General features: G+C 41.1%; 2 protein-coding genes across 2 annotated transcripts in view; both read right to left on the bottom strand.

The window, feature by feature from the left end:
* GATAD2A (GATA zinc finger domain containing 2A) overlaps window positions 1–21,576 on the bottom strand; it is an 85,305-nt gene extending 63,729 nt beyond the window's left edge. Inside the window, exon 1 of the mRNA XM_060785162.2 lies at window positions 21,431–21,576. The gene's annotated coding sequence lies outside the window, so the exon portion shown is untranslated. The remainder of the gene's footprint in view (window positions 1–21,430) is intronic.
* Window positions 21,577–24,571: 2,995 nt separating this feature from the next.
* Window positions 24,572–27,914, bottom strand: part of MAU2 (MAU2 sister chromatid cohesion factor) — a 33,575-nt gene continuing 30,232 nt past the window's right edge. The window contains exon 19 of the mRNA XM_060785167.2: window positions 24,572–27,433. Within this exon, the coding sequence (XP_060641150.1) occupies window positions 27,359–27,433 (75 nt within the window). The 3' untranslated portion in view covers window positions 24,572–27,358. The remainder of the gene's footprint in view (window positions 27,434–27,914) is intronic.

Below are 27,914 nucleotides of genomic sequence, written 5' to 3'. Positions count from 1 at the left end.
TGGGTCAAGAATACGGCTCCACAGTCACCTATGAAGCTACCACCAAGACACTACACTTGGAAGGCCATCATAGTCGGACAACGAGAGACCACCTAAGTAAGTAAATAAGTAAGGTTCCTAGGAATTGTGCAAACCTAATGGCCATCCATCCATCCCAGATTGTTTCTCCAGCATCACATTTCAGCTTTCTTCTCTATCTCACTTACCTACCCATGGATAGAAATGCGTTGATTGTACATTTCCTGCATGACAGGGGGTTGGACTAGATGACCCATGAGGTCTCTTCCAACTCTATTATTCTATGAAATCTGAAATACATTGGCGTAGGTGATTCTGGCTTTGGTACATCTTTGAACTTCCTTGGGATTGATTCCCAACTGCTAGGGTTGTTCCTTTGGGAAGGCAAGACGGGAGAGACCTTTCCGCACCCTTCTGTATACGAAAAGTCCATAGCAACCTGTCCTTGAAAAAGTGGCTTCGCCCTCAAGAAGTTGGTTGTTGACAGCGATCAGATCTTACACAATTAATTGGATGAGCCTGTTTTTCTCTTCACCTTTCTGCTCCTTTTTTCGCCCCGGGGCGTCTCGGCTCACCCAGACTTCTAACTCCACAAAACGCAAGAGAGGCACCCTCCGCCCACCAGGGATGGCAGATTGAAGTAACTCGAGAAAGCCAAATTTAGGAAAGGGAAAGACTAAGTGTGTAAAAACTCACACATCGAATCCCATAATTGCTGTTTTCGAGATGCTTCCTCAGGAAACACGGGCAGGATTTAATTGAAGCGACAGGTTAGAAGGCAGAGAAACAGCACACCTTTTGCTTGCCAAAGGTACAGGGCTCAATTGCCCGTTGAACTGGATTTCAGGCAGCACGGTAATGGGAGATATTATCAGGAAACCAAGCTGAAGCAGACAGTATTGGATCCAGTATGAACATACGTATTTTCATCATCGTCATATTTATCAAAACAGTTGAAAATTATAGAATCAAAGAGTTGGAAGAGACCTCTTGGGCCATCCAGTCCAACCCCCTGCCACGAAGCAGGAATATTGCATTCAAATCAACCCCGACAGATGGCCAGCCAGCCTCTGTTTAAAAGCTTCAAAGAAGGAGCCTCTACCACACTCCGGGGCAGAGAGTTCCACTGCTGAACGGCTCTCACAGTCAGGAAGTTCTTCCTCATGTTCGGGTGGAATCTCCTCTCTTGTAGTTTGAAGCCATTGTTCCGCATCCTCATCTCCAGGGCAGCAGAAAACAAGTTCGCTTCCTCCTCACTATGACTTCCTCTCACAAATTTATCCATGGCTATCATGTCTCCTCTCAGCCTTCTCTTCTGAAAGCTAAACATGCCCAGCTCTTTAAGCCGTTCCTCATAGGGCTTGTTCTCCAGACCCTTGATCATTTTAGTCACATTCCTGCTTGTCAATATCTCTCTTCAATTGTGGTGCCCAGAATTGGACACAATATTCCAGGTGTGGTCTCACCAAGGCAGAATAGAGGGGTAGCATGACTTCCCTGGGTCTAGACACTATACTTCTATTGATGCATACCAAAATCCCATTGGCGTTTTTTGCCGCCGATGATTCAGTCCAACCCCATCTATCTCTCGTGTGTGCGTGCGCGCGCACACACATATACATGCATACATACATACACACAAACACATGCATGCATACATACATATATGCATGCATAGCCCTATAAGGAGTGGCTTAAAGAGCTGGGCATGTTTAGCCTTCAGAAGAGAAGGCTGAGAGGAGACATGATGGCCATGTATCGATATGTGAGAGGAAGTCATAAGGAGCAAGCTTGTTTTCTGCTGCCCTGGAGACTAGGATGCGGAACAATGGCTTCAAACTACAGGAAAGGAGATTCCACCTGAACATTAGGAAGAACTACCTGACTGTGAGAACTGTTTAGCAGTGGAACTCTCTGCCCTGGAGTGTGATGGAGGCTCCTTCTTTGGAGGCTTTTAAGCAGAGGCTGGATGGCCATCTGTCGGGGGTGCTTTGAATGCGATTTTCCTGCTTCTTGGCAGGGGGTTGGACTGGATGGCGCATGAGGTCTCTTCCAACTCAATGATTCTATGTATATCATATCTATCATATCCATTAGATCACTGGTTCCCAACCTGTGGTCCGTGGACCACCAGTGGTCTGCAAGAACTAAAATATGGTCCACAGCCTCACTGTGACTACACCATTGCAACGAGAGTGACTGGTCTCACAAAACCTCTTATAGTGCCGGGGCTTATTAAATATGTTGGGTTTTTTTTGTGGGCAAGCAGATGGCAACTACTGGATGGTATATGCTTTGTATCAGAAACTATGATGTGGTCTAGCCAATGCAATTTTCTGAATCCGCACCCCAAATAACCAAACCGAATCTAAAGTTGACTAAAAACTTATTTGTAACGCTTTTGACAGAGCCCCCAGTGTTGCAGCGGGTTAAACTGCTGAGCTACTGAACTTGCTGACCAAAAGGTTGATGGTTCGAATCCGGGGAGCGGGGTAAGCTCCTACTGTTAGCCCCAGCTTCTGTGAACCTAGCAGTTCAAAAACATGTAAATGTGAGTAGATCAATAGGTACCACTCCTGCGGGAAGGTAATGACACTCCATGCAGTCATGCCGGCCACATGACCTTGGAGGCATCTACAAACAACGCTGGCTCTTTGGCTTAGAAATTAAGATGAGCACCACGCCCCAGAGTTGGACTCCACTAGACTTAATGTCAAAGGGAAACTTTTACCTTTTTACTCTAACCCTTTTGGTATTAATGTTGGAGAGAGGTCCCTGGTCAAAAAAACCACTGATATAGATAGATAGATAGATAGATAGATAGATAACATCTATGACTGATGGGCCATCTGTTAGGAGAGATCTGATTGTGCTTTCCTTTACGGCACAAAGGGGATGGACTGTATGGCATTTGGGGGTCCCACCCAACTCCATAAGATTCCATGATATACCTATCTCTCATGTATATATTTATACATACACATACGTGTATGTGCATATTATATATATGTGTGTGTGTGTGTATGTATACATATGTCTGTATATGTACACATATATATGTATATATATAGCTGGATGGCCAACTGTTGGGAGGGACTTGAGTGTGTCTTCCTTTACAGCAGCAGATTGCGTGGCCTTTGGGGGTTTCACCTGACGCTGAGATTTTATGGTATTTTATGTGTTATATCCTATCTTGTTCATGCCCAGCATTTATTTTTTAGTTTTTAAACTATTACATTTGGCCCGACCATAGGTTTTTAAATCCTTGTGTGTTACTGTTTATTGGTTATTGTTTATATGTGATTTATATTAATTGTATTGTATTTATTGCTTTTGTTTATTGATGTACTGTTGGACTTGGCCTCATGTAAGCCGCTCCGAGTCCCTTGGGGAGATGGTGGCGGGGTATAAATAAAGTTTTTATATTATTATCATTATTATTATTATTATTATTATTATGTGTGTCTGTATGTATATGTGTGTGTGTGTATATATGTGTGTGTAGTTGTTTATTTGTTCAGTCGCTTCCGACTCTTTGTGACCTCATGAAACAGTCCACCCAGAGGTCCCTGTTCATCCATAGCCACCCCACCTCCTTCAAGGTCAAGCCAGTCACTTCAAGGATACCATCCATCCATCTTGTCCTTGGTCGGCCCCTCTTCCTTTTTTCATTTTCCCCAGCATCTCTGTCTTCTCCAAGTATAACCGTCTTCTCATGATGTGGGCCAAAGTACTTCATCTTTGCCACTAATATCCTTCCCTCCAGTGAGAAGTCGGGCATTATTTCCTGGAGTATGGACTGGTTGGATCTTCTTGCGGTCCAAGGCACTCTCAGGATTTTCCTCCAACACCACAGTTCAAAAGTGTCTATCTTCCTTTGTTCAGCCTTCCTTATGGTCCAGCTCTCACACCCATAGGTTTATGGGGAATGCCATTACTTTAACCATGCAGATCTTCGTTGCTGGTTTGTTGTCTCTACTCTTCACTATTTTATCGAGATTGGTCATTGCTCTCCTTCTGTAAAGGAAGGCACAATCCAAGTGTTTGTGTGCGTATAATGGATTTTATTTTGAAAGACAGATAAAACGGCACACTATCCAAAGCCCAGTTTGGTCAGTTTTAAAAAATGTTTTCACTTTCCAGTAGAAGGAGAGCAAGGACAGCAGGATGGCCAAAGTGTGGGAGCTGCCACCAATTAGGCCTCGTCTCCCAGGTTCCCACCAAAAGACCTTGAAAAGAAGATTATCAAACAAAGCGAAAGGCTTTTGTAGAGGATTTTCAGAGCCGCCTTGAGTCCCCCTGTCAGGGTAGACAAGGGTACAAGTACAAGGTACAAGTATGGCAAATACATAAATAATAAATAATGGAGACAGAGACCTTCAAATAGCTTGAGTCCAAGCTGTATAGAGCTTTATCGGTCACCATCAGAATAAAATGAAACTAAAGATGTATACATGCATATTGGTTTACACCGTTTTGCCACCAACTACATTAGGAGAGGAAGGAAACCTTTCTTTTCTATTTTTCCTCCAAAAAGCCACATATGCTGAGACAGCAGCCTATAAGTAAAAATTTTGCCTATAAGCTATGAAATGTGTTGCTTTTTTTTTTTTGCTCAATTATTTCCTTTTACCTGTGCGGAACAATTGTGCTACGAATGCCAACATCGTACGAACTGTCCAAACAAAATGGAAGCGCTCTGTCACATACCAAGAGGGTCGTAAGCAAAGCTTACGCTCATAAAACACCGATATGTACATAAAACACTCCTTGCAAGGCCCAGCTCTTGCAAGGTAGCGGAAGTACACTTCTGAATGAGGACTCCTATCATCCTTTCTCGGTCTAAATGAAACAAAAAGGCCGGTATTAAGTTTGCAAAGGTGAAAGGGAATCCGTTTGTACATTCACCCACCACTTTCAATAAAAGACACCTTCCTGCTGCTCACACAGAAGACACATTTACCTTGTTTTAACCTTCCAGGAAACTTTTGAAGGACTTGTAGCTTTTACTGTCATGCTTGTAAATGGCACAGATGAAGTGGAATAATAATAGTAGTAGTAATAATAATAATAATAATCATCATCATCATCAAACTATGGATCGTCAATGTTGCAATCCCAGGTGACAGCAGGATTGAAGAGAAACGGCTGGAAAAGCTGACATGATAATGATGATGATAATAATAATAATAATAATAATAATTTATTTATTTAAAGATTGAACTGCAAAGACTCTGGCACAAACCAGTAAAGGTGGTCCCAGTGGTGATCGGCACACTGGGTGCAGTGCCTAAAGACCTTGGCCTGCACTTAAACACAATCGGTGCTGACAAAATTACCATCTGCCAGCTGCAGAAGGCCACCTTACTGGGATCTGCACGCATTATTCGCTGATACCTCACACAGTCCTAGACACTTGGGAAGGGTCCGATGTGTGATCCAATTCAATTGTCAGCAGAGTGATCTTGTCTGCTGTGGACTCATCTTGTTGTGTTTCTAGTAATAATAATAATAATAATAGGGTTATCTGGAAAGTAAGGTTACAAGATTTTTTTAAATACAAAAAATGAATATATTTTAATCAAACTTACATGGATTGTAGCATCGGTATTACATTATTTTTTCCACATAATCACTATTCAGTTCAATACATTTTATCATCCGTGGGACAACTTTTTGATGCCTGTGTCATAGAACTTTCCCTCTGCTTTTTTCAGCCAGTTCGTAACTTCGATTTTCAGCTTGTCGTCGGAAAAGTGTTTTCCACCCAGGTGTTCCTTCAATTTAGTGAACAGATGATAGTCACTGGATGTGAGATCGGGGCTGTGAGAGGGGTGGCTTCAAACATCCCAACCAAATGAAGTCAACAACTCTTGTGTTGCGAGAGTGGTGTACGGATGCACATTCTCATGAAGGAGACAAGATTCCCGCCGTCAGAATCCCACTACATTTGTTTTGGATGGCTCTGCAAAGTTTCTTCATGGTCTCACAATATATTCTGTACCCATTTTGTCACATGCTGTCTTGACATTATGTCCTCTCCATAAACTGAAACGATTTTGTAGTGGGATTCATGCCCTTAGTATTTAGGTAGCATTGTACAGTGTGAACTTAGCACTTGGAGGGAAACAGAATGAGGACACTTGTAAACACTGGGATGAAGAAGGAGCTGAAGAGCAAAAGAACCTCTACTTAGCTCCTGTTAGAAGCCTGGCTGCTGACCTTTGCACGAATCACAGTTTCTGGGCCATCTGCAAAGGCAGCCCCACCCAACTCCAAAACTATGGATTATCTCATCCAGTGGCATTGCAATAATCCAATTTGGATGTAACCAAGGCATAGACCACCATGGCCAAGTCAGACTTCTCGAGGTATGGCCACAGCTGGCACACAAGCTTTAACTTTGCAAAAGCCCTCCTGACCACTGCCAACACCTGAGCATCAAACGTCAGCACCGAGTCCAGGATGACCCCCAGACTGCAGACCTCTCTCTTCAGGGGGAGTGTAACCCCATCAAGCACAGGTTGCCACCCTATACCCTGACTGGCCTCGTGACTGACCAGGAGGAACTCTGTCTTGTCTGCATTCAGCCTCAGCTTGTTAGCCCTCATCCAGTCCATCACGGATGCAAGGCACTGATTCAGGATCTGGGGAGATTCCTTGGAATTCGATGGAAAGGAGTAGTAGAGTTTAATGTAATCTGCGTACAGATGGCACCCAATTCCAAAGCTCTGGATTACCTCACCCAGCGGCTTCATGTAGATGTTAAAAAGCACGGGGGAGAGAATGGAACCTTGCAGGACTCCACAGGTCAATGGCCAGGGGTCCAAGCAGGTGTTTCTCAGCTTCAGTAAGTGGGTGAGATCCTCCAGGAAGGAGCGGAGCCACTGCAAAGCAGTGTCCCCAAGACCCATTCCAGAAAGCCGCCCCAGAAGACCATGGCCGATGGTATCGAAAGCTGCTGAGAGGTCCAGTAGAACCAACAAGGACACACTCCCCCTGTCTAGCTCTCTGCGGAGGTCATCCACCAAGCAACCAAAGCTGTCTCAGTTCCGTGACCAGGCCTAAAACCAGACTGCGATGTATCAAGATATTCAGTTTCATCCAAGAATCCCTGAAGCTGAGAAGCCACCACTCGCTCCAGAACCTTGCCCAAAAAAAGAAGAAAGGTGGATGATATAATGCATGTTTGGAGAGACAGGCGGGAGCTCACCCCGTCTTGTGGATTCGAACTGCCAACCTTCAGGTCAGCAGTTCAGCCAACACAGGGGCTTAAACCAATGGTTCCCAATCTTTTTTTGACCAGGGACCACTTGGATCAGGGACCACTCTCCAACATTACTACCAAAAGGGTTAGGAATAAGTTTTTGGTCAACTTTAGATTCAGTTTGGTTATTTTGGGTGTTGATTCAGAAAATTGCATTGGACAGACCACATCAGCTCTAGTTTTGTGATACAGAACATATGTCATCCAGTAGTCGCCATCTGTTCGCCCACAGAAAACCATATTTAATAATCTAGAGCCAATGTGGTAGTAGTAATATTTCGTGGGTAGTCAGCCTCTCCCTCTTCCAACATCCCAATTGCCTTGGCACTATAAGAGGGTTTTGTGAGACCAGTCGGTCTTGTTGCCGCGTGGTTTCAAGGCAACGGTGTAGTAATGGCGAGGCCGTGGACCATATTTTCGTTTTTACAGACCACTGGTGGTCCATGGAGCAGTGCTTTAACCCACTGGGCCACCGTGAACTGAACTTTACCAACTTAATACATGAGGATCAGGGACTGGTACAGCCAAAAGGAGTGTTGCACTCAGGAGGTTGCCTTATCATGATGGACTGAACATGAACGGAGTTGGAGAACAACAAGGAGGACATAAGATATTGTCCCTTCAATATGACTGATTAAGTGAAGACTAAGTTGAAGAACAACAAAAGGAACCTCCCCAACATAGGTGCATCCAGGCGTACCAGAGCTAAGGACATGAAAGAAACAGTGTGATTACATGGAAGGGAACATTATGTTTATCGCCATGAAACAAAAAAGCCATAGACTTGAATTGCTCCTGATATGGCTTTGTCATTGAATAAAGTGCTGCATTGGCTTCCCAACACTGATCACCCTTTTGCAAGAGGCTTAGGTGAGTACGTGTGTATGAATGTGTGTGTGTGTGACGACTTGGTGCCAAGACAATGTATGATTTAAAATCTATACACATAATAAAAGTGAAAATATGTATGTGTGTGTGGCTGGGGTATCCACTTACAGACAAGCTCCTGCCTCCACAAACAGCTATAGCTCCCACTTCTCAGTACACATCAATGGCCCTCCCTCCAATTACACTGCAGGTTATAATGAGAGCCATGAACATGTCCAAGAGCCCTGCCAATGTCCTCCACAAACACCACACTGTCCACCACCCAAGTGAATGGTCTCATACAGGGACAATTTCATCCTAGATTGTATGTGTTTCCTCCACCACAGACATCCCAGTGTTTCTTACTCTTTTCATTGGTGTGGAATTTGCATGAGCCCGCCCACTGCCTCTCCCTCAACCCTTTCCTATTCTTTTCTATGGCAGACAGCAAACAGAGGGATTGATTAGCAACTATAGTTTACCCTGAAGCCAGAGAGCACACTGAACCCCACTAATGATGCATCTAGAGCAAACTTGTCTAACATAACAAACTTTAAGTACTGATAGAGTCTCTTGGGTTAACCGGACATGATGTTAGTTGTACTTAATCCACAACCTTGTGCATTTTGTACAATTACAAATTGACTTTTTCACATAACCTGGGCAACACTGGGTACCCCAGCTAGCACTGAATAAAAGTTACATGCATGGTGTTGAAACCCAGATCTGGTGTCACTGGTATCTTATTCAGAGCTATAGTCTCAAATGTGCAGATTATTCAGTTTCCCCTCTTTTACAAATAAAGAACACAAAGTGCATATTTGTGACACAGTACATTTACTGCTATAAACCCAGCCTGCAACACAGAAAATATGCCTCAATAATACTACTGCCTCTGGGTGGGCCAGGTAGGAAACTTGTGGATTTGTGTGTACAACATACAAATGAGACAAATGGAAAGTCAGTAAAATAATCTAAAATAAAATAAATAAGTCTTTAATCCCAAGTCTAGAAGTTGCTCAACTCCAACTCTGGAACCACGTTATAGTAAGCATGTGTTTGTGTAAAGGAATCAGGTAATGCATAAATAATGCTTTTCTTGGGAGACAATAATATGTTAAACATTCTGATTGTGGTGACCTTTTTTCATAGAGGAGTGACCTGAAAAGAAGGGGAACACTCATCACCTGAGACTTTAACATCCCTGTCATTGTATCCCAGAGGAAGGAAATGCCTCACTTCCCCTACTGTTTCAGGAATAGAAATCAATGAGGTGGGGAGAGCACTGACCCTTCCATAGACACATATTCCTCCCAGTCCAAAAGCTGTGCGGTGCAATAGCTACAGCACGGTTTCTGGAGACAAGGAATTACAAAACTCCCATTCTGTTTCTGATGGTCCCTGGCCTTTGGAATCAAGCTGACCTTTGTTGGCCTGTAAATAGACTAAAATATAGCTCCACGTGACCAGATTACACATTTCTCCATTGCTCTGAAGAAAAGTGTTATATGCAAGGATTCCTGTGCACTCATTCCCTCTCAATCTCTCATATACAAGTCCCTCCCTCCCATCATTTAGCCAAAGCTCCTTTCATTTAAACAACCCTTCCCAGACAACCATCTGCCACCACTTAGGCCCTGGCCAAAATACCTTTTAAGCATCATCCCCCCCCCCCCCCCAATAAATATGTGGCCTTCTTAATGTTATTGTACTGCGACACATGCCATTCCTCAACAATAGGAATTGCAGTACAACATCAGGAGGATGTCTGGTATGTCCTTTTAAAAAGGTATTATAGTTAATGTACTACAGCTATAGTTGTATAGTACTGTACATTAACTGTTGTTATTACGATGTGTTCGGAAAGTGTTTCTCGAAAGTCAATAAAGAGCTAAACACCACTCAGTAACTCCTTGGTTTTCAGGAAAAGAACTGAATGCTATAGTTCAAACAATACTTTCTCCTTATCTCCTTCAGTATCAAGCTCAACACTCACAGCAAAGTACAATCTGGCAACAGGTCTCTACACTTGAACCATGTGATATTCTTCCATTATTATTATTATTATCATCATCATCATCATAAAAGCACAGTATGTCACAGAAAACGAGATCTATATGCTGGATTTCGTATCACAAAATCACAAGTCGAACACTTCCCAAGCGTCTAGGACTGTGTGATGAATTTTCAAATGATGCGCGCAGATCCAAGTAAGGTGGCCTTTTGCAGTTGACAGATAGTGATTTTGTCAATGTTTATTGTTTCCAAATGCCGGCTGAGATCTTTTGGCATGGCACCCAGTGTGCCAATGACCACTGGGACCACCTGTACTGGTTTATGCCAGAGCCTTTGCAGTTCGATTTTGAGGTCTTGATAGCGGCTGAGTTTTTCCTGTTGTTTTTCCTCAATGTGGCTGTCACCTGGTATGGTGACATCAATAATCCAGACTTTTTTCTTTTCCACAATCGTGATGTCTGGTGTATTGTGTTCCAAAATTATTATTATTATTATTATTATTATTATTATTATTACATGCAGGTCAAGAATAGGGCTCCACAGTCACCTACACTTGGAAGGCCATCATACTTCCAAGTGCCAAAGTTAAGTAAGTTATTATTATTACTATTATTATTACTATATGTAGAGAATGTTATAGAACTCCAGTATGCTGATGACCTCAGCAGACTGAAAGCCAAAACCAAGGTTACAACAACATCTGTTATAGAACTCCAATATGCTGATGACAACATCATCTGTGCGCATTCAGAAGAAGATCTACAAGCCACTCTAAACACCTTTGCAGAAGCATACGAGGAGCTCGGCCTATCACTGAACATCAAGAAAACCAAAGTGCTCTTCCAGCAGTCACCAGCCAATCTCTCTCCAATGCCAGAGATACAGCTTAATGGTGTAACATTAGAAAATGTTGACCATTTCCGCTCCCTTGGCAGCCACCTCTCCACCAAAGTCAACATCGACACTGAAATACAACACTGCCGGAGCTCTGCGAGCGCAGCATTTTTCCGAATGAAGCAGAGAGTGTTTGAGGACCGGGACATCCGTAGGGATACCAAGGTGCTTGTTTATAAAGCTATTGTCCTCCCAATCTTGCTATATGCCTGTGAAACATGGACTGTCTACAGATGTCACATGCAACTCCTGGAACGATTCCATCAGTGCTGCCTCTGGAAAATCCTGCAAATCTCTTGGGAAGACAAGCGGACAAACGTCAGTGTGCTGGAAGAAGCAAAGACCACCAGCATTGAAGTGATGGTCCTCCGCCATCAACTGCGCTGGACCGGCCACGTTGTCCGGATGTCTGATCACCGTCTCCCAAAACAGTTGCTCTACTCCGAAATCAAGAATGAAAAATGGAATGTTGGTGGACAGGAAAAGAGATTTAAAGATGGGGTCAAAGCCAACCTTAAAAACTCTGGCATAGACACTGAGAACTGGGAAGCCCTGGCCCTTGAGCGCTCCAGCTGGAGGTCAGCTGTGACCAGCAGTGCTGCAGAATTTGAAGAGGCACGAATGGAGGATGAAAGAGAAACGTGCCAAGAGGAAGGCACGTCAAGCCAACCCCGACCGGGACCGCCTTCCACTGGAAACCAATGCCCTCACTGTGGGAGAAGATGCAGATCAAGAATAGGGCTCCACAGTCACCTACAGATCCACAAGAATACTGATCCTGGAAGACTACCCTACTCGTCCAACAAGGGATCGCCTAAGTAAGTAAGTAAATAAGTATGTAGAGAATAAAAAAAATCCTTTGGGAATCAACTTAGCAATGCCGGGATATGTGTATGAACAACTCTACTTTGTTATGTTTACTGCAATTGTTCCAAATAGTGTACATTGAAATGTACAGGCAACACTTACAATGCGTACTCCCTTCCCACTTTGTGTGTATTATTATAGTTATTTGTAAACAACTTGCGCCTATGTTTTCCTAAACGATTTGCAATGCAGCTACTCAAAACACACCCCTACACCTTGTACAGACAGTCCCCAAGTTACAAACAAGATAGGTTCTGTAGGTTTGTTCTTAAAATGAATTTGTTTGTAAGTCAGAACAGGTACATTTTTTTGCCTGGGTTATTTTAAAAAGTAATTTTTTTAATTTTACAAAATGCATGCTGGGCAAGTTTGCTCTACATGCATCATTGGTGGGGTTCAGTGTGCTCTCTGGCTGCAGTATAAACTACAGCTCCCACTATGGTGGATCGGTCCCCTCCAGGCCCGTAGCCAGAATTTTGATTCGGGGGGGGGGGGCTGAGTCTGAGTGAAAGAGGGTCTACCCTAGCAAACCTTTTGTATCGTTACTCCAATACCCCCATGCTTATGGGACATATTGAGTATGGTGATCAGATCATGATATGAATAAACATAACAGTTTAAATAATGCACCAATAAGGCCTTCTTCCGGACCACCATGAGAATTTCGGGGGGGGGGGGGGGGTGAAGCTCCCCAACGCCCCCCCCCCCCGGCTTCATGCCTGGTCCCCTCAAATCTCTCCAGTAGGTCATAGGGGTTCTGTGTGCAAAATCCGGTCCACATCCGTCATTGGTGGAGGTCACAGTGTATCTGGATGTAAGTGAACTACAACTTCCAGAAACAAAGATCAGTTCCCCCAAACCCCTCCAGTATTTTCAGTTGGACATGGTGGTTCTTTCTGCCAAGTGAGGTTCAGGGCCATCTTTGGTGGAGTCAAGAGTGCTCTTTGACTGCAGGTAAACTATAAATCCCATTCCCTACAACTGATATAAATCAAGGTAAATTCCCCCTCAAATCTCTCCAGTATTTTTCTTAGGTCATGTGGGCTCCATGTGCCAAATGTGGTCCAGGTCCATTGTCAGTGAGGGTCACAGTACTCTGACTTGATGTGGAGTGAACTACAACTTCCATCATGTGGAGTCAATTCTCCAAACTCCTCCAGTATGTTGAGTTGCTGATTAGTTCTGCTTTGTTTGTTGTGCATACAAAGTTGAAAAGAGTGGGAAAGGGTTAAGGGAGAGGCAGTGGGTGGGATCATACAAATTTCACACCAATTGAGAGAGTAAAAAGCACTGGGATATTTGTGGTGGAGGAAACACATAAAATTTGGATGAAATTGTCCCTGAATGACAGCATTCCTTGGGTGGTTGGCAGTATGGTGTTTGGGGAGGACATTGGCAGGGGTTGGACTACGTGTTCATGGCGCTCGCTATAACCTGAAATGTCATTGGAGGGAGGGCTTTTGGTGGCTCCTCAGCACTGTGGGTTAAAGCTGTTTGTGGAAGTTAGAGCCTGTCTGTGGAAGTGGGCACCCCAGCCACATACACACAGACATATTTTCACTTTTATTATGAGTATAAATAGATATAGCTAACATGGCTCCAGAGCTGGAGTTGAGCATCTTCTTTTAGGTTAAAGATTGTTATTATTTTGTAGATATGTGTATGTATGTATGTGTATTTGTGTGTGTGTGTGTGTGTGTGTGTGTCTGTCTGTCTATCTATCTGTCTATCTATCTGCTTTGAATTGCAAAGGGAAGGGTTAACAACCCTGTGGAGTTTGTTTTGCTGTCTGGGCCCCTGTTCAGAAGATTTCACCGCACTTCCTGTCCTTGTGAGAATTGGATTTTGGGAAATTTGGCTTGTTGTGGAGATAAAGCTTCAGTGAAGACACCTTTCCCCCTGATCATAACTCTTGCAGGAGTGAATTTCCCTTCCAATTGATAGATTTATCTCTCTTCCTGTTGTCTCATCCTCGTTCTTAACTATGAGTTGTTTGTAACTTGGGAACTGCTTGTATTTGTAACTCCATATGAGTAAAATACATTCTAAGCTATTTATGCAGGAAGTCTTGCATAAATAGACGTGACTTCAATAACTGCCTAAAAATAAAAATCAATTGTTGGCACATGACTAATCTCAGGGGGGAGATTATTCCACAAAGCAGACACCACCATGTTAAAAGCCTTGCTCTAACAGCAAGGGAACGGGCTTTGGATTACCCCCAGAACCTATAAGAGAAAAATAATATTCCTAAGGGAATCCGCCCCCAAAATATTCGGGGCCCTTTCAGATTGCGAAATAATAAAGATGAAACATTTTAAAGTGTTCAAGCCCTTTTCTAAGAGGCTCTGAAATCACAAGTGGTATAACAAATATTCTAGTAGTCACCAAGCCTGAATAACTGTCCTCTATCTACTTAGCAGAGAATATTTGTTTTTTTAAACAACTCCCACTAGTTGAGTTCTATTTTTAATTTCCGTTTAAAAAAAATGAAAGGAAGAAAAGAAAAAGGAAATCTGCAGCTTGTTGACTGACCCAGATATTCCAGGAGAAAACCTGAAAACAACAGTGTGCACTTATACAATCCATACTCGGGATTGTTAAACGTTGTAAATGTTGTTTTATAGAGTTAAACGAATCCTAGAAGCCCTGAAAATAAAGCAATGGCAGATACAGTATTTTGATCATTATCTATACACATAATAAAAATGAAAATGTGTGTGTATGTGTTTGTGGCTGGGGTGTTCACTTACACAGACAAGCTCCTGCCTCCACAAACAGCTATAGCTCCCACTGCTAAGGAGACACCAAAGGCCCTCCCGCCAATGGCCTTGCAGGCAATAGAGAGTACCATGAACATGCCCAAGAGCCCGGCCAGTGTCCTCCACAAACACCATACTTCCCCATCTCCCACAAGAAGGCTTTCATATAGGGACCATTTCTTCCTCCACCACAGACACCCCAGTGTTCCTTAATCTCTCCATTGGTGTGGAATTTGCATGACCCCACCCACTGCCTCTCCCTTAACCTTTTCCTATTCTTTTCTATGGCAAACAGAGGAATCGATCAGCAACTGAACATACTAGAAAGGTATGGGAGGAATTCATCATGATTTATAGGAGTTGTAGGTACTGGGATTTATAGATCACCTGCAATCTAATAACACTCTGAATCTCAACAATGATGGACCTGGAACTAACTAGGCACACAGATTCCCCTATGAGTAACAAAAATACAGGAGATCTTTGGAGGGATTTGTAGTTCACCTGCATCCAGAGAGAACTGTGAACTGAAACAATGTTGGATTTGGACCAAACTTGGCATGCATACCCAATATGCCCAAATTTGAATACTGGTGGGCTTTGAAGTGAATTGTCCTGGATATTTTGGAGTTGTAGGTACTGGGATTTACAGTTCACCTGCAATCAGTGAGCACTCTGACCTCAACCAATGATGGATCTGGAACTAACTTGGCACACAGAACCCCCATGAGCAACAAAACATACTGGAGGTCTTTGGAGGGATTTATTGGAGCTGCAGTCCACCAATATCCAGAGAGCACTGTGAACCCAAACAATGATGGTTCTGGACCAAACTTGGCATGCATCCCCGTTCTATGCCCAAATTTGAATACTGGTTGGTTTTGAGAGGAATTGGCCTGGACATTTTGGAGTTGTAGGTACTGGGATTCATAGTCTACCTGCAATCAATGATCTCTCTCTACTCCACCAAAGATGGAATTAGACAAAACTTGGCCATGACCAGCAAAAAAATACTGGCGGTCTTTGAGGGAAATTCACCTTGATTTGGGGTTCACCTACATCCAGAGAGCACTGTGAACCCAAACACCGATGGATCTGGACCAAACTTGGCACACAGACCTGATATGCTGAAATTCGATTACTGGAGGAGTTGGGGGGGGGGGAGGAACTGACCTTCCTATCTGGGAGATTTGGTTCACCCACAACCAGATAAACTGTGACCTCCACCCATATGGACCTGGACCAAACTTGGCACACAGAACCTCCATGACTAACTCAGCCAACTGGAGGGGTTTGAGGGGACTGACTGACCATAGGGGGAGTTGTAGTTTACACTGAAGCCAGAGAGCACACTGAACCCCACTGATGATACACCTAGAACAAACTTGCCCAACATAACAAACTTTAAGTACTGATGGAGTTTCTCGGGGTTAACCTGATATGATGTGAGTTGTAGTTCACCCGCAACCTTATGAGTTTTGTACAATTAAAAAAATAGACTTTTTCAAATAACCCAGGCAATGTCGGGTACCCAAGCTAGTTGTTCCAATAAAGTTAATGCAAGGAAAAGCACAGGACTATTGATCACTCCTATGTAATGTTGTTAAAACCTCCAAATTTCCATACTTCCTTGTTCTAAACAGGGCCAAATCTTTCATGTAAACATCGCGATTGCTGTTTTAGGACATGAATACTGTAAAGCTATGGCTCTACTGCTCTGATGCAATGCTGTCATGGGAATTGTAGTTTGACAAAGTCTTGAGCCTTCCCTGCCAAAGAGTGCTGGTGCCTCACACCAAACTAGAAATCCCATGATTCCATAGACTTGAGCACATGGCACTTATAGTGGTACAAAACTGCACTCGTTGCAATCAAAGCCAGTGCTTCTTAATAAGAGCAAGGAGAGAGCCTCTCTTCTGAGATGTCACCCACCATTTTGATAAGCGTTGCATAACTACACCGTGTCATATCGCCTAATTAATCTGTGCAGTCGAGTCAAAATGTTTACCTGACGACAGCATCAACTCCATTAATTAATACAAGTAAAGCACAGCTCAAGATACAGACTACCTCCTCATGACAGAAACCCTATCTCCATATTTTGTTAAGAAATTGATGTCTTATTGTACAATTTTATATTATTACTGCACCTTTCCATTTTTTCTCCCTATGAAATAAACAAGTAAAACAGTCTGTTCTTTGAGTCAATATGTAGATCCAAAGAGAAGCTCATGGAACTTACAAACTAATAACAACAGGAAGAGTATATAATAATATACTCTTTAAATAATAAAAACATATATAATCATTACCATCAGCATGTCTTTAAATCTCCTTAATCCCATTGCCACCATCATCTCTCGTGCCCACCAGCGCATCTTAGGACACATTGCGTCTCACTCAAGTAGCATGTTAATATTAACAAGAAAATAATAATATATGATAATATTAATATACTGTTAAATGTATAGGAGCCCCTGGTGGCACAGTGGGTTAAACGCTTGTGCCGCCAGGACCGAAGACCGACAGGTCGTGGATTCGAATCCAGGGAGAGCGTGGATGAGCTCCCTCTGTCAGCTCCAGCTCCCCATTCGGGGGCATGAGAGAAGCCTCCCACAAGGATAGTAAAACATCAAAACATCTGAGTGTCCCCTGGGCAACGTCCTTGCAGACGGCCAATTCTCTCACACCAGAAGTGACTTGCAGTTCCTCAAGTTGCTCCTGACACAAGAGAAAAAATTAAATGTATGATAACCTGAAACCTCACTGGGTGACACTCTCTCAGCCTTAAGAGGAAGGTCATGGCCCCAAACCGTGATTTTAAATCCCTATTATTATTATTACTACACACCAGTAGGAATTAAGCCTCACTAATATTATTGTATCCTTCTTATCATCATCATCATACTCCAATAAACATTACTCCCGACTTCTAACAACCCACTATTTTTGTGATTATTATAATTATTATTATGGTATCATCCCAACAGGCATTAATCACCACTGTAAACACACATTATTATTGTTATTATTATTAGTAGTAGTAGTATCATCATCATCATACCTCAACAGGGATTATATTTCTATTATTTTTTTTATTATTATGGTATATCCCAACAAGTATTATTCCCCGACTTTAAATACCTGAGACATTATATAACTACTAGCTTTATTGTACTACTACTACTATTATTATTATAACACCCCAACAGGCATTACCCTCTGGACTTTAAACACACAATTTATATTAATTATCATTAATAGTATTACCCAGTCTTCAAATACATCATTGCTATCATTATTGTATTATTATTATTATTATTATTAGTAGTAGTATTACACATCAAAAGGCATTATCCCAACTTTAAACACACTATTATTATTATTATACATCCCAACAGGCATTACTTCAAAGACATCATTACTTTCATTATATTATTATTATTATTATTCAATAATAGGTGTTAACTCTGACTTTGAACACACCAATTGTTATTATTATTATTATCATTAACATCAGAACAGGCATTACTTCAAAGACATCATTACTTTAATTATATTACTATTATTATTATTTTACATCACAACAGGCACACATCACTACTTTCATTATATTAATATTATCATTACGATCATTATTACACACTATTACTGTATTATTACTATGACTATATTTTACATCCCAACAGGACTCATTACTCTCATTATTTTTATTATTATTACATACTATTATTACTATGATTATGTTACATCCTAACAGGCATAATTTCAAAGATATCTTTCTTTATATTATTATTAACCATTACCCCAACTTCACACATATTTATTATTATTATTTTACATCCCAACAGGTATTACTTCATTCTTTTTATTATATTATTATTACTGCAACGTGTTATTATTTTTCATCCCAGCAGGCATTACTTGTCATAATTCCTTTCATTATATTGTTATTACACACTATTATTATTACATCCCAAAAGACATTCCTTCAAAGATCTCCTTCCTTTCATTATATTATACATTATTATTATAATCACGATATACTATTTTACATTATTATTATTACACACTGTTATTATTATTTTCCATCCCAACAGGAATTACTTCAAGGACATAATTCCTTTCATTATATTATTATTATTATACATTATTATAATTACATCCCAGCAAGCATTTCTTCAAAGACCTTATTATTTTCATTATTATTATTATTATTACTACTACTACTACTACTACTACTACTATGGTTATTTTACATCCCAACAGGCATTCTTTCAAAGATCTCCTTCTGTTCATTATATTATTATTACTAATTATTGCTATTATTGCTATTATTATATCCCAGCAGGCATTACTTCAAAGACTTCATTCCTTTAATTATATATTATAAAAGGTAAAGATTTCCCCTGACATTAAGTCTAGTCGTGTCCGACTCTGGGAGTAGTGCTCATCTCCATTTCTAAGGCAAAGAGGTGGTGCTGTTCGTAGACACTTCCTAGGTCATTTGGCCGGCATGACTGCACGGAGTGCAGTTGCCTTCCTGCCAAGGCAGTACCTATTGATTTGCACACATTTTCAAATTGCTAGGTTGGCAGAAGCTGGGGCTAACAGAGGAAACTCACCCCACTCAGATTCGGAACACTGACCTTTCGGTCAGCAAGTTCAGTAGCTCAGTGGTTTAACCTGCTGCGCCACCAGGTGGGCCTTATACATTACTATTATTATTGTTATGACACACTATTATTATTACTATGACTATTTTACATTCCAACAGGCATTACTTCAAAGACATCACTATTTTCATTATATTATTATTACTGCACATTATTATTATTATTATTTTCCAAGACATCATTCATTTCATTACATCATTATTATTACACAGTATTATTACCACTACTGCTACGATTATTTTACATCCCAACAGGTTTTATTTTTAAGCCTGTTTCTCATTCCTTTCATCATATTATTATACTAACATATTATTGGGTTGCTGTTGAGTTTTCTGGGCTGTCTGGCCATGTTCCAGAAGCATTCTCTCCTGATGTGTCGCCCACATCTATGGCAGGCATCTTCAGAGGTTGTGAGGTCTGTTGGAAAGTGAGGTTCACCCTGGACATTCCAGATATATAAGCCTCACTTGCATAGTTTCCATATATAAACCCATTTTTTCTAGTTTCCAACAGACCTCACATCCTCTGAGGATGCGTGCCATAAATGCAGATGAAACGTCAGGAGAGAATGCTTCAGAAAAATCACCAGACAGCTCAGAAAGCTCACAGCAACCCAGTGATCCCAGCCATGAAGGCCTTCGACAATAATGTATTATTATTATTACTCCGATTATTTTACATTCCAACAGACATTTCTTCAAAGACATCATTCCTTTCATTATAGCAGGGTTCCTCAAACTAAGGCCCGGGGGCCGGATACGGCCCTCCAAAGTCATTTCCCCGGCCCTCGCTCAGGGTCAACCTAAGTCTGAAATGACTTGAAAGTACAGAACAACAACAACCCTATCTCATCAGCCAAAAGCAGGCCAACACTTCTCATTGAAATACTAATAAGTTTATAATTGTTAAAATTGTTCTTCATTTTAATTATTGTATTATTTTAAGTGTTTTGCACTGCAAATAAGATATGTTCAGTGTGCATAAGAATTCATTCATGGGTTTTTTTAAATTATAATCTGGCCCTCCAACAGTTTGAGGGACTGTGACCTGGCCCTCTGTTTAAAAAGTTTGAGGACCCCTGCATTATAGTATTATTCCTATTATTATTATTCCTATTATTACTACTTCGACTACTACTCTTGATTATTAGTATTATTTTACATCCTAAAACACATTACTTCAAAGATCTCACTTTTGATGATTAGTATTATGCATAATTATCATTACTATTGGTAGTGTTCCATCTATTATTATAACACATCATTATTATTGTTATTTCAAAGACCTCATTATTATGCTTATTATTATTACCATTATTTATTATTCTTACATCCAAACAGGTATTACTTCAATCATTCCTTTTATAATATTATTATTCCTATTATTATTACACTTTATTATTATTAGCATTATTTCCATTATTATTATACTTATTACTATTATTTTACATTCCAACAGGCATTACTTCAAAGATCTCATTCCTTTAATTATTATTATTACATGTTGTTATTATTATTATTATTATTATTAATGTTATTTCAAAGACCTAATGACTTTCATTATATTATTATTATTACCATATAACATCCCAACAGGCATTGCTTCAAAGACCTCATGACTTTTTCTTATATAATTACTATTAAACAATAAGCATTATCTCATTATATTGTTGTGGGTATTATTATTATTATTCATCCATATCCAAACTATTATTATTCTTTTCCATCCCAACAGGCATTACTTCAGAGACTTCCTTCCTGCCATTATATTATCATTACTACAACCTGGATTCCAAAACAGGCCAGAAACATAAGAGGAAACTCGTGGGGGTGATTCCGTTCCCACATGCATTTCCTGACACGCGTCAGGGGCACATCCCCTCACACACGTATCTATCTAGCTCAGGCCTGGGCCAACTTGGGCCCTCCAGAGGTTTGGACTTCAACTTCCACAATTCTCTCAGTAGGAATTGTGGGAGTTGGAGTCCAAAACCCCTGAAGGGTCCAAGTTGGCCCAGGCCTGATTTCTAGCAGCCCGCCAACTCCCCTCTCTGGTTTTTTTACCTCACAGTCGCCGCCGCCGCCTTCGAAGGCCTAGGCCTCTTCCTCCTCCTCCTCGTCGTCGTGGAGTCCGGCCTCCTCCTAGAAGGGGACGCGGCTGCCTCAGGTGGCCGCTGACAGGAGGAGGAGGAAGAGGAAGAGGAGGACGGCGGCGCCTGCGACGACTCGTGAGGGGGAAGGGCCCGGGGACGTACTGCGCACGCGTGGGAAGCAGCAAAAAAAAAAAAAGGCGGGCGCTCCTTGCTCGACTTTTTCCCCCTCTCATTGGCCACGCCCCTGGCTCCTCCTCGACGCTCATTGGCCAGCGCCGCTTCAGGTCCACCCTCCTCTTTCATACTCCTTCTTTCCCTTTTGAAACCACGCCTTTCCCCCCTCATTGGTCACGCCCACCACTTTTTCTCGACGTTCATTGGCCAACATCGCTTCAGGCTCCAACTCTTCTTTCATACTCCTCTCGTTTTTGAAACCACGCCTTTTCCTCCTCATTGGCCACGCCCCCCACTTCTCCTCGACGCTGATTGGCTACACAACTTTCCGTCTCTTACTTCTCCTCACACTGCTTCCCTCGCTTTACAACTACGCCTTTTACCTTTCATTGGCCACGCCCACTGCTTCTCCTCGCCGTTCATTGGCCAGCATCCCTTACAGGCCCTTCCTCCTTCTGAATGGTTTCTCTCCCTGAATGGTTTCTCTCCTCGACGCTCATTGGCCAACGTCTCTTCATACGCCTTCGCTTTTGAAACCACGCCTCCCACTTCTTCTCGCCGCTCACTGGCCAACGTCTCTTTCAGCCCCACCCTTTTTAAAAATATGCTTTAAAACCACGCCCCCCTTCATGTCACATCTATCTCACAGCCGCTTACAATAGGCCCCGCCTATTGAAGTGGCCAACGAGGCCCACCCGCCAATCAAAAGTCCTCGGCTGATAGACGTTGCTGTCCGACCAATGAGAAGCCTGGAAGGTTTTATCCCAGAATGGAGCCCCACAGTGGTTCTCAATCTGTGGGTCCCCAGATGTTTTGGCCTTCAACTCCCAGAAATCCTAACAGCAGGTAAACTGGCTGGGATTTCTGGGAGTTGTAGGCCAAAACACCTGGGGACCCACAGGTTGAGAACTACTGGGTTAAAGCCTTGTGCCAGCAGGACTGAAGACCGAGAGTTCAGAGGTTTGAATCTGGGGAGAGCACGGATGAGCTCCCTCTGTCAGCTCCGGCTCTGCATGCGAGGACATGAGAGAAGATTCCCACAAGGATGGTAACAGCAAAACATCCGGGCGTCCCCTGGGTAACGTCTTTGCAGACGGCCAATTCTCTCACACCAGAAGCGATTTGCAGTTTCTCAAGTCGCTCCTGACATGAAAAAGAAAATTCCCAGAATTAGGAAAAGGGGAGAGACATGTAGTCCTCACTACCTCTGAGGATGCTTGCTCTTATTGTTACCTTAAATAACTCCTGGCAATTAGTTATTATACTCGGATGATCCAACACTCCCCATAATAGCAAATCATTATTAATTTGAATTTTTATCTAGAATATCTCCTGAATTTTTCCTTGTATCATTTGCCAGATTTTTTTTAGTTCAGAACACTCCCACCACATGTGTAAGTACCTTTTTCTTTATTACAATGCCAACACTTCGAATTCTTTCCTTTTAACATATAAGCCAATTGTTCAGGAGTTCTATACCATTTTAATATCTTTTTTCTAATTCATTATATTTTTCTATTTTTATTTTATTCATGTTCCTAATTATTTCCTCTATTTCTTTTGTCTGTAATGATTTAACTCCATTCCATTTGTTACTTATTGCTCTAATCATAAACTCTTTATCTTCTACCATTAAATTATATATTTTTGCCACTGTTCCTTTACTTGTCTCTTCTCTTGCATTTAGCAATTTATCTACCTTTAGTTTTTCAGTGGGCTATGCACCCTCTTTTTTTTACTTTTTCCCAAATCCCTCTTAACTTTTAACCAATTCCCCCCCCCCCTTTTCCAAAAACTCTGGGCAATTAATTATCTCTCCATCTTGTATCCACATATCTTTTACCCTCAATCCCTTTTCTTCTAAGTTATTTGCTAACTTTTCGGGGAGTCCCATGCTCTTAATTGGGGTCTTTCCTGATATTTTATATGCCCATAGTTTTTGCCATTTTTGCCAAGTCATATGCTACCTTTCTCGGTCCTGTTAGATTTTCCTTTATTTTGTTAATATCTCTGGTATATAACCTGTATTTTCCCCATCCTTCATTTATTTCATTCTCTACTTTTATCCATTTATCTTCTCCCTTTAAACTTATTTCTAGTAGTGCTCTTAATTGGAAAGCCTCATAATAACATTGTAGATTTGGAAACCCCCATCCGAGAGTTCTCCTTGGGGTATATTGAATCTCTTTCATTAGTCTGTTTCTCTTTTTCCCATATATCCATTCTCTCAAAGTGTTGTCCCATTCTTTTAATTGTTTATATTCTATTTTTATTAATAAAGTTTGGAAAAGATAAAGTAGTTTGGGAATTATGCACATTTTCAGTGCTTGTATTTTCTGTGGGATACTTAATTGCTTATCCCTCCAGGATTTTATTTTTTCCTGAATTTTTTTCCATATTGCCCCATAGTTGGCCACTTTTAACTTGGTTACTTCTTTTGTAATAGTAATGCCTAAATATTTTATTCTATTTATTATTTTTATTTCTCCCATTTTTGCCTGCAGCGCCTTCTGCTCATTTCCCCCCATATTGTATATAAGCATTTCTGATTTGCTCATGTTGACTTTCAATCCTGAGTATATTTCAAAATCTTTTAGAATTATTTGTATTTTCCTAATTACTTCTACTGGGTTTTCCATTATTAATAAAATGTCATCTGCCTCTGAGAATGCTTGCCACAGATGCAGGCGAAATGTCAGGAGGAAAAACCTACAACAACCCAATGATTCCAGCCCCGAAAGCCTTCAACAATACATGTTGTCCTCATTCGCCAGCATTGGTTGATAGATGTGGTGATCCGACCAGAGAGAAGCCTCGAAGGTAAGTTTTACCCCACCAATGAGAACACAGCTCCTTGAAGTCACACCCCTGGGCTGCTGCTGGTACAGACTTGGAGAAGTCTCTCCACTTTGTAGAATGAATGCAGTTCTGACATCGCTTTAAGCTGCCATTATATTTAATGGGGAGATCTCAGCCATGAGGACTAGAAGTTTCAGAGGTTACAAAGAAATAAAGACCCAATGAACTGCTTCCCCTTTTTGCATAGTTTTATGCTTCGCATATCCATCGCTAGGAAAGATTCAAGGCTAAAAGATAAAACTGTACACATTGACTAAAACACGGATCATCAACAATAATTCTAGGTTTTGTTCGGCAATGGCCAACATTCTTTAGGGCAGCCATGGGCAAACTTGGGCCCTCTAGGCTGTAAGGAATTGTGGGAGCCGAAGTCAAAAACACAGCGAGGGCCCAAGTTAGGGGTAATAGGAGAGATTATTTCCTTTCCTAAGACATCTGCTCACTACCAAAACAATAAAACAGCCTGGGAATCCCTAAAGCATGATCTTGAGAAATCCCCATAAAAGTCCTGAAGAGGAACACAAACTTGATGCTCCTGTTTTTTGCTTTCTGGAGGCAATAAATACTCTTGATTAGAATAAAATCCATAAGTAGGGATTCGCTAGTACGGGTACAGGGTGAACTCTTGCCTTTAGAAATACATATTAGAATTAATTCATATCAATTAATCTTTATTAATTTGTATTAATATCAATTCGTATAATTTGATATTTTTCTTTATTAACTGTATTAATATTAATTTTTATTAATATTATTTTCTATTAAATAATATCAATTAAGTTGTATTAATATCAATTAGTATTAATATTTATTGTAATATCAATTAATTTGTACTAATTAATGTATTAGTGTCAATTTGCATCATTTGATATTAATTTGTATCATCTAAAATTTTGGTTTTTATTAATTGTATTAATACCAATTAATTTGTATTAATATTCATTTGTATTAATACCAATTAATGTGTATTAAACAATATCCATTAATTTGTATTCATTAATATCAGTTTGCATCATTTAGTATTAATTTGTATCACCTAATATTTATTTTTATTAATTGTATTCATTAATACCAATTAATTTGTATTAATACCAATTAATTTGTATTAAATAATATCAATTCATTTGTATTCATTAATACAAATTTGCATCATTTGGTATTAATTTGTATCATTTAATATTATTTGTTTTTATTAATTGCATTAATTAATATTAATTTGTATTCAAAGCAAGGTTGTGCCCCTACATTAAAATATAATTCAGCACCAGAAAAGCCTGGATTCTGCAATTCACACATAAACAATAGAAAGTTTAAGTGCATTTGCCAAACTCCTCTCTCATTTGGCATAATTGTATGAATGAAGTTAATACTGGACATAATTGGTATTAATTCTAATCAGGAAAGGAGCACTGATGACAGAAGGCCTAATTTCTAGAATAGTGTGATCATCCATCCCTTTGGATTCACTGGAAGCACAAGATAAAACGGCAACATAATAATATTAACATAGGGTTGCTGTGAGTTTTCCAAGCTGTCTGGCCATGTTCCAGAAGCATTCTCTCCTGACGTTTCACCCACATCTATGGCAGGCATCCTCAGAAATTGAGAGGTCTGTTGGAAACTAGGCAAGTGGAGTTCCTGTATCTGTGGAACAATGTCCAGGGTGTGAGAGAGAATTCTGGTCTGTTGGAGGCAAGTGTGAATGTTGCAATTGGCCAGGTTGATTATCACTGAAAGGCCTTGCACCTTCAAAGCCTGGGTACTTCCTGCCTGGGGGAATCAAGTTGGCCATAGCAGAGCGCTTGATGAACCAACCTGGCCACAGCATATTATTGGAGAACACGGAAATGCTGGACCACTCTCACAACCACAATTTCAGACTACACAGAGAAGCCATTTAAATCCACAAGCATGTAGACAATTTCAACAGAAAGGAAGAGACCATGAAAATGAACAAAATCTGGTATTTTAAAAAACCCTCTAAAATCAGGACAGTAAATAAAGAGAAACAATCAGAAAACAGGGGAATTCCAGACGGGAAATAGTTAGGGCCAGCTAATCACTGCCCAACAAAGGATTCCCCCAGGCAGGAAGCAGCCAGGCTTTGAAACTGCAAGGCTATTGAATGCTACTCAAACTGGCCAATTGCCACATTCACACGTGCCCCACACAGACAAGAGTTCTTTCTCCCACCCTGGACATCATTCCACAGACAGACAGATATAAAAACCCCACTTGCCTCGTTTCCAACACACCTCACAACCTCTGAGGATGCCTGCCATAGATGTGGGCAAAGGGTCAGGAGAGAATGCTTCTAGAACATGGCCAGACAGCCCAGAAAACGCACAGCAACCCAGTGATTCCGGCCATAAAAGTCTTCGACAACACAAAGGGCTAGATGTCAGATAACGGGACAAAGAGCAAAGCCGTCCCAATAGAGTCACAAAAGGGAAGACGTTGCTCTTGGGACTGCTTTATCGTCTTGCAGGGATCCAAGAAGTTTCAGTTTCAGGAATACAAAAGGGGCACCTGAAATGTGGATAAAGGCCAGTACTCCACTGTGGGTCAGTCCTTGATGAAAACACAGCATTTCCGCCTTCAAAAAATCACAAAAAATGGTACAAATCTAAGTCTCAAAAAGAAGAAGAGACCTGGTTCTCTCTCTCTTGCACACACACAACATGCAAATATACATATCTATGTACAGCAAGACCTTTAAAAAGAGCTTCCGGTGACAGAGGAAAGTCCTTCGGAAGCTGCAGTCCGTCATGTTTTTTTTCTTTCTCTTTTTAAAAAATGCCAAGTATGAAGAAAAGACCCCATTGTCTCTTTCTCTCTCCCAGAGAAGGTTTGCCTGAAATCTCCTTCACAACAAACTGGCCAAGCTGGTGGTGGGTCCGTTCTGGGCTTGGAACTGCACCGGGGGAGGCCCATCAGTCCACTGGAAGCACAAGACAAACAACAGAAAGGGACAACATTAAGGTTTCGAATGATGGGAGGTTTGGATTGTCATATTCAATTTGTTCCTTAATCCAGAAGGGACAGAGCGTTTCATCTATGCTGATGATTGTGCCATCACTGCTCCAGCAGGGAGCTTTGAAATAGTTGAACAGAAGCTCTCCAAAGCTCTAGGCCAATGGTTCTTTTCAACCTTCTTGATGCCATGGACCTTTCATACAGTTCCTCACGTTGTAGCGACCCTCAACCATAAAATTATTTTAGTTTCTACTTCATCCCTTAGGACTGTATACGTTTGTGTGACAATGTTGTTCTCCAGACTACAGTCCATTCCCAAGTTACAAAGAGACGACAGGGAGGGAGAGGGATCTGTCCTTCGAAAGTTCACTCCTAAAAGAGTTGTTATTATCATTATTATTATTATTATTATTATATTAACTTTATTTATACCCCGCAAAATCTCC

This window comes from Anolis sagrei, chromosome X (genome assembly GCF_037176765.1).
Source record: "Anolis sagrei isolate rAnoSag1 chromosome X, rAnoSag1.mat, whole genome shotgun sequence".
NCBI classification, from domain to species: Eukaryota; Metazoa; Chordata; class Lepidosauria; order Squamata; family Dactyloidae; genus Anolis; species Anolis sagrei.
Note: the sequence above shows the minus strand (reverse complement) of the source record. Positions and strands in the feature narration are given on the sequence as shown.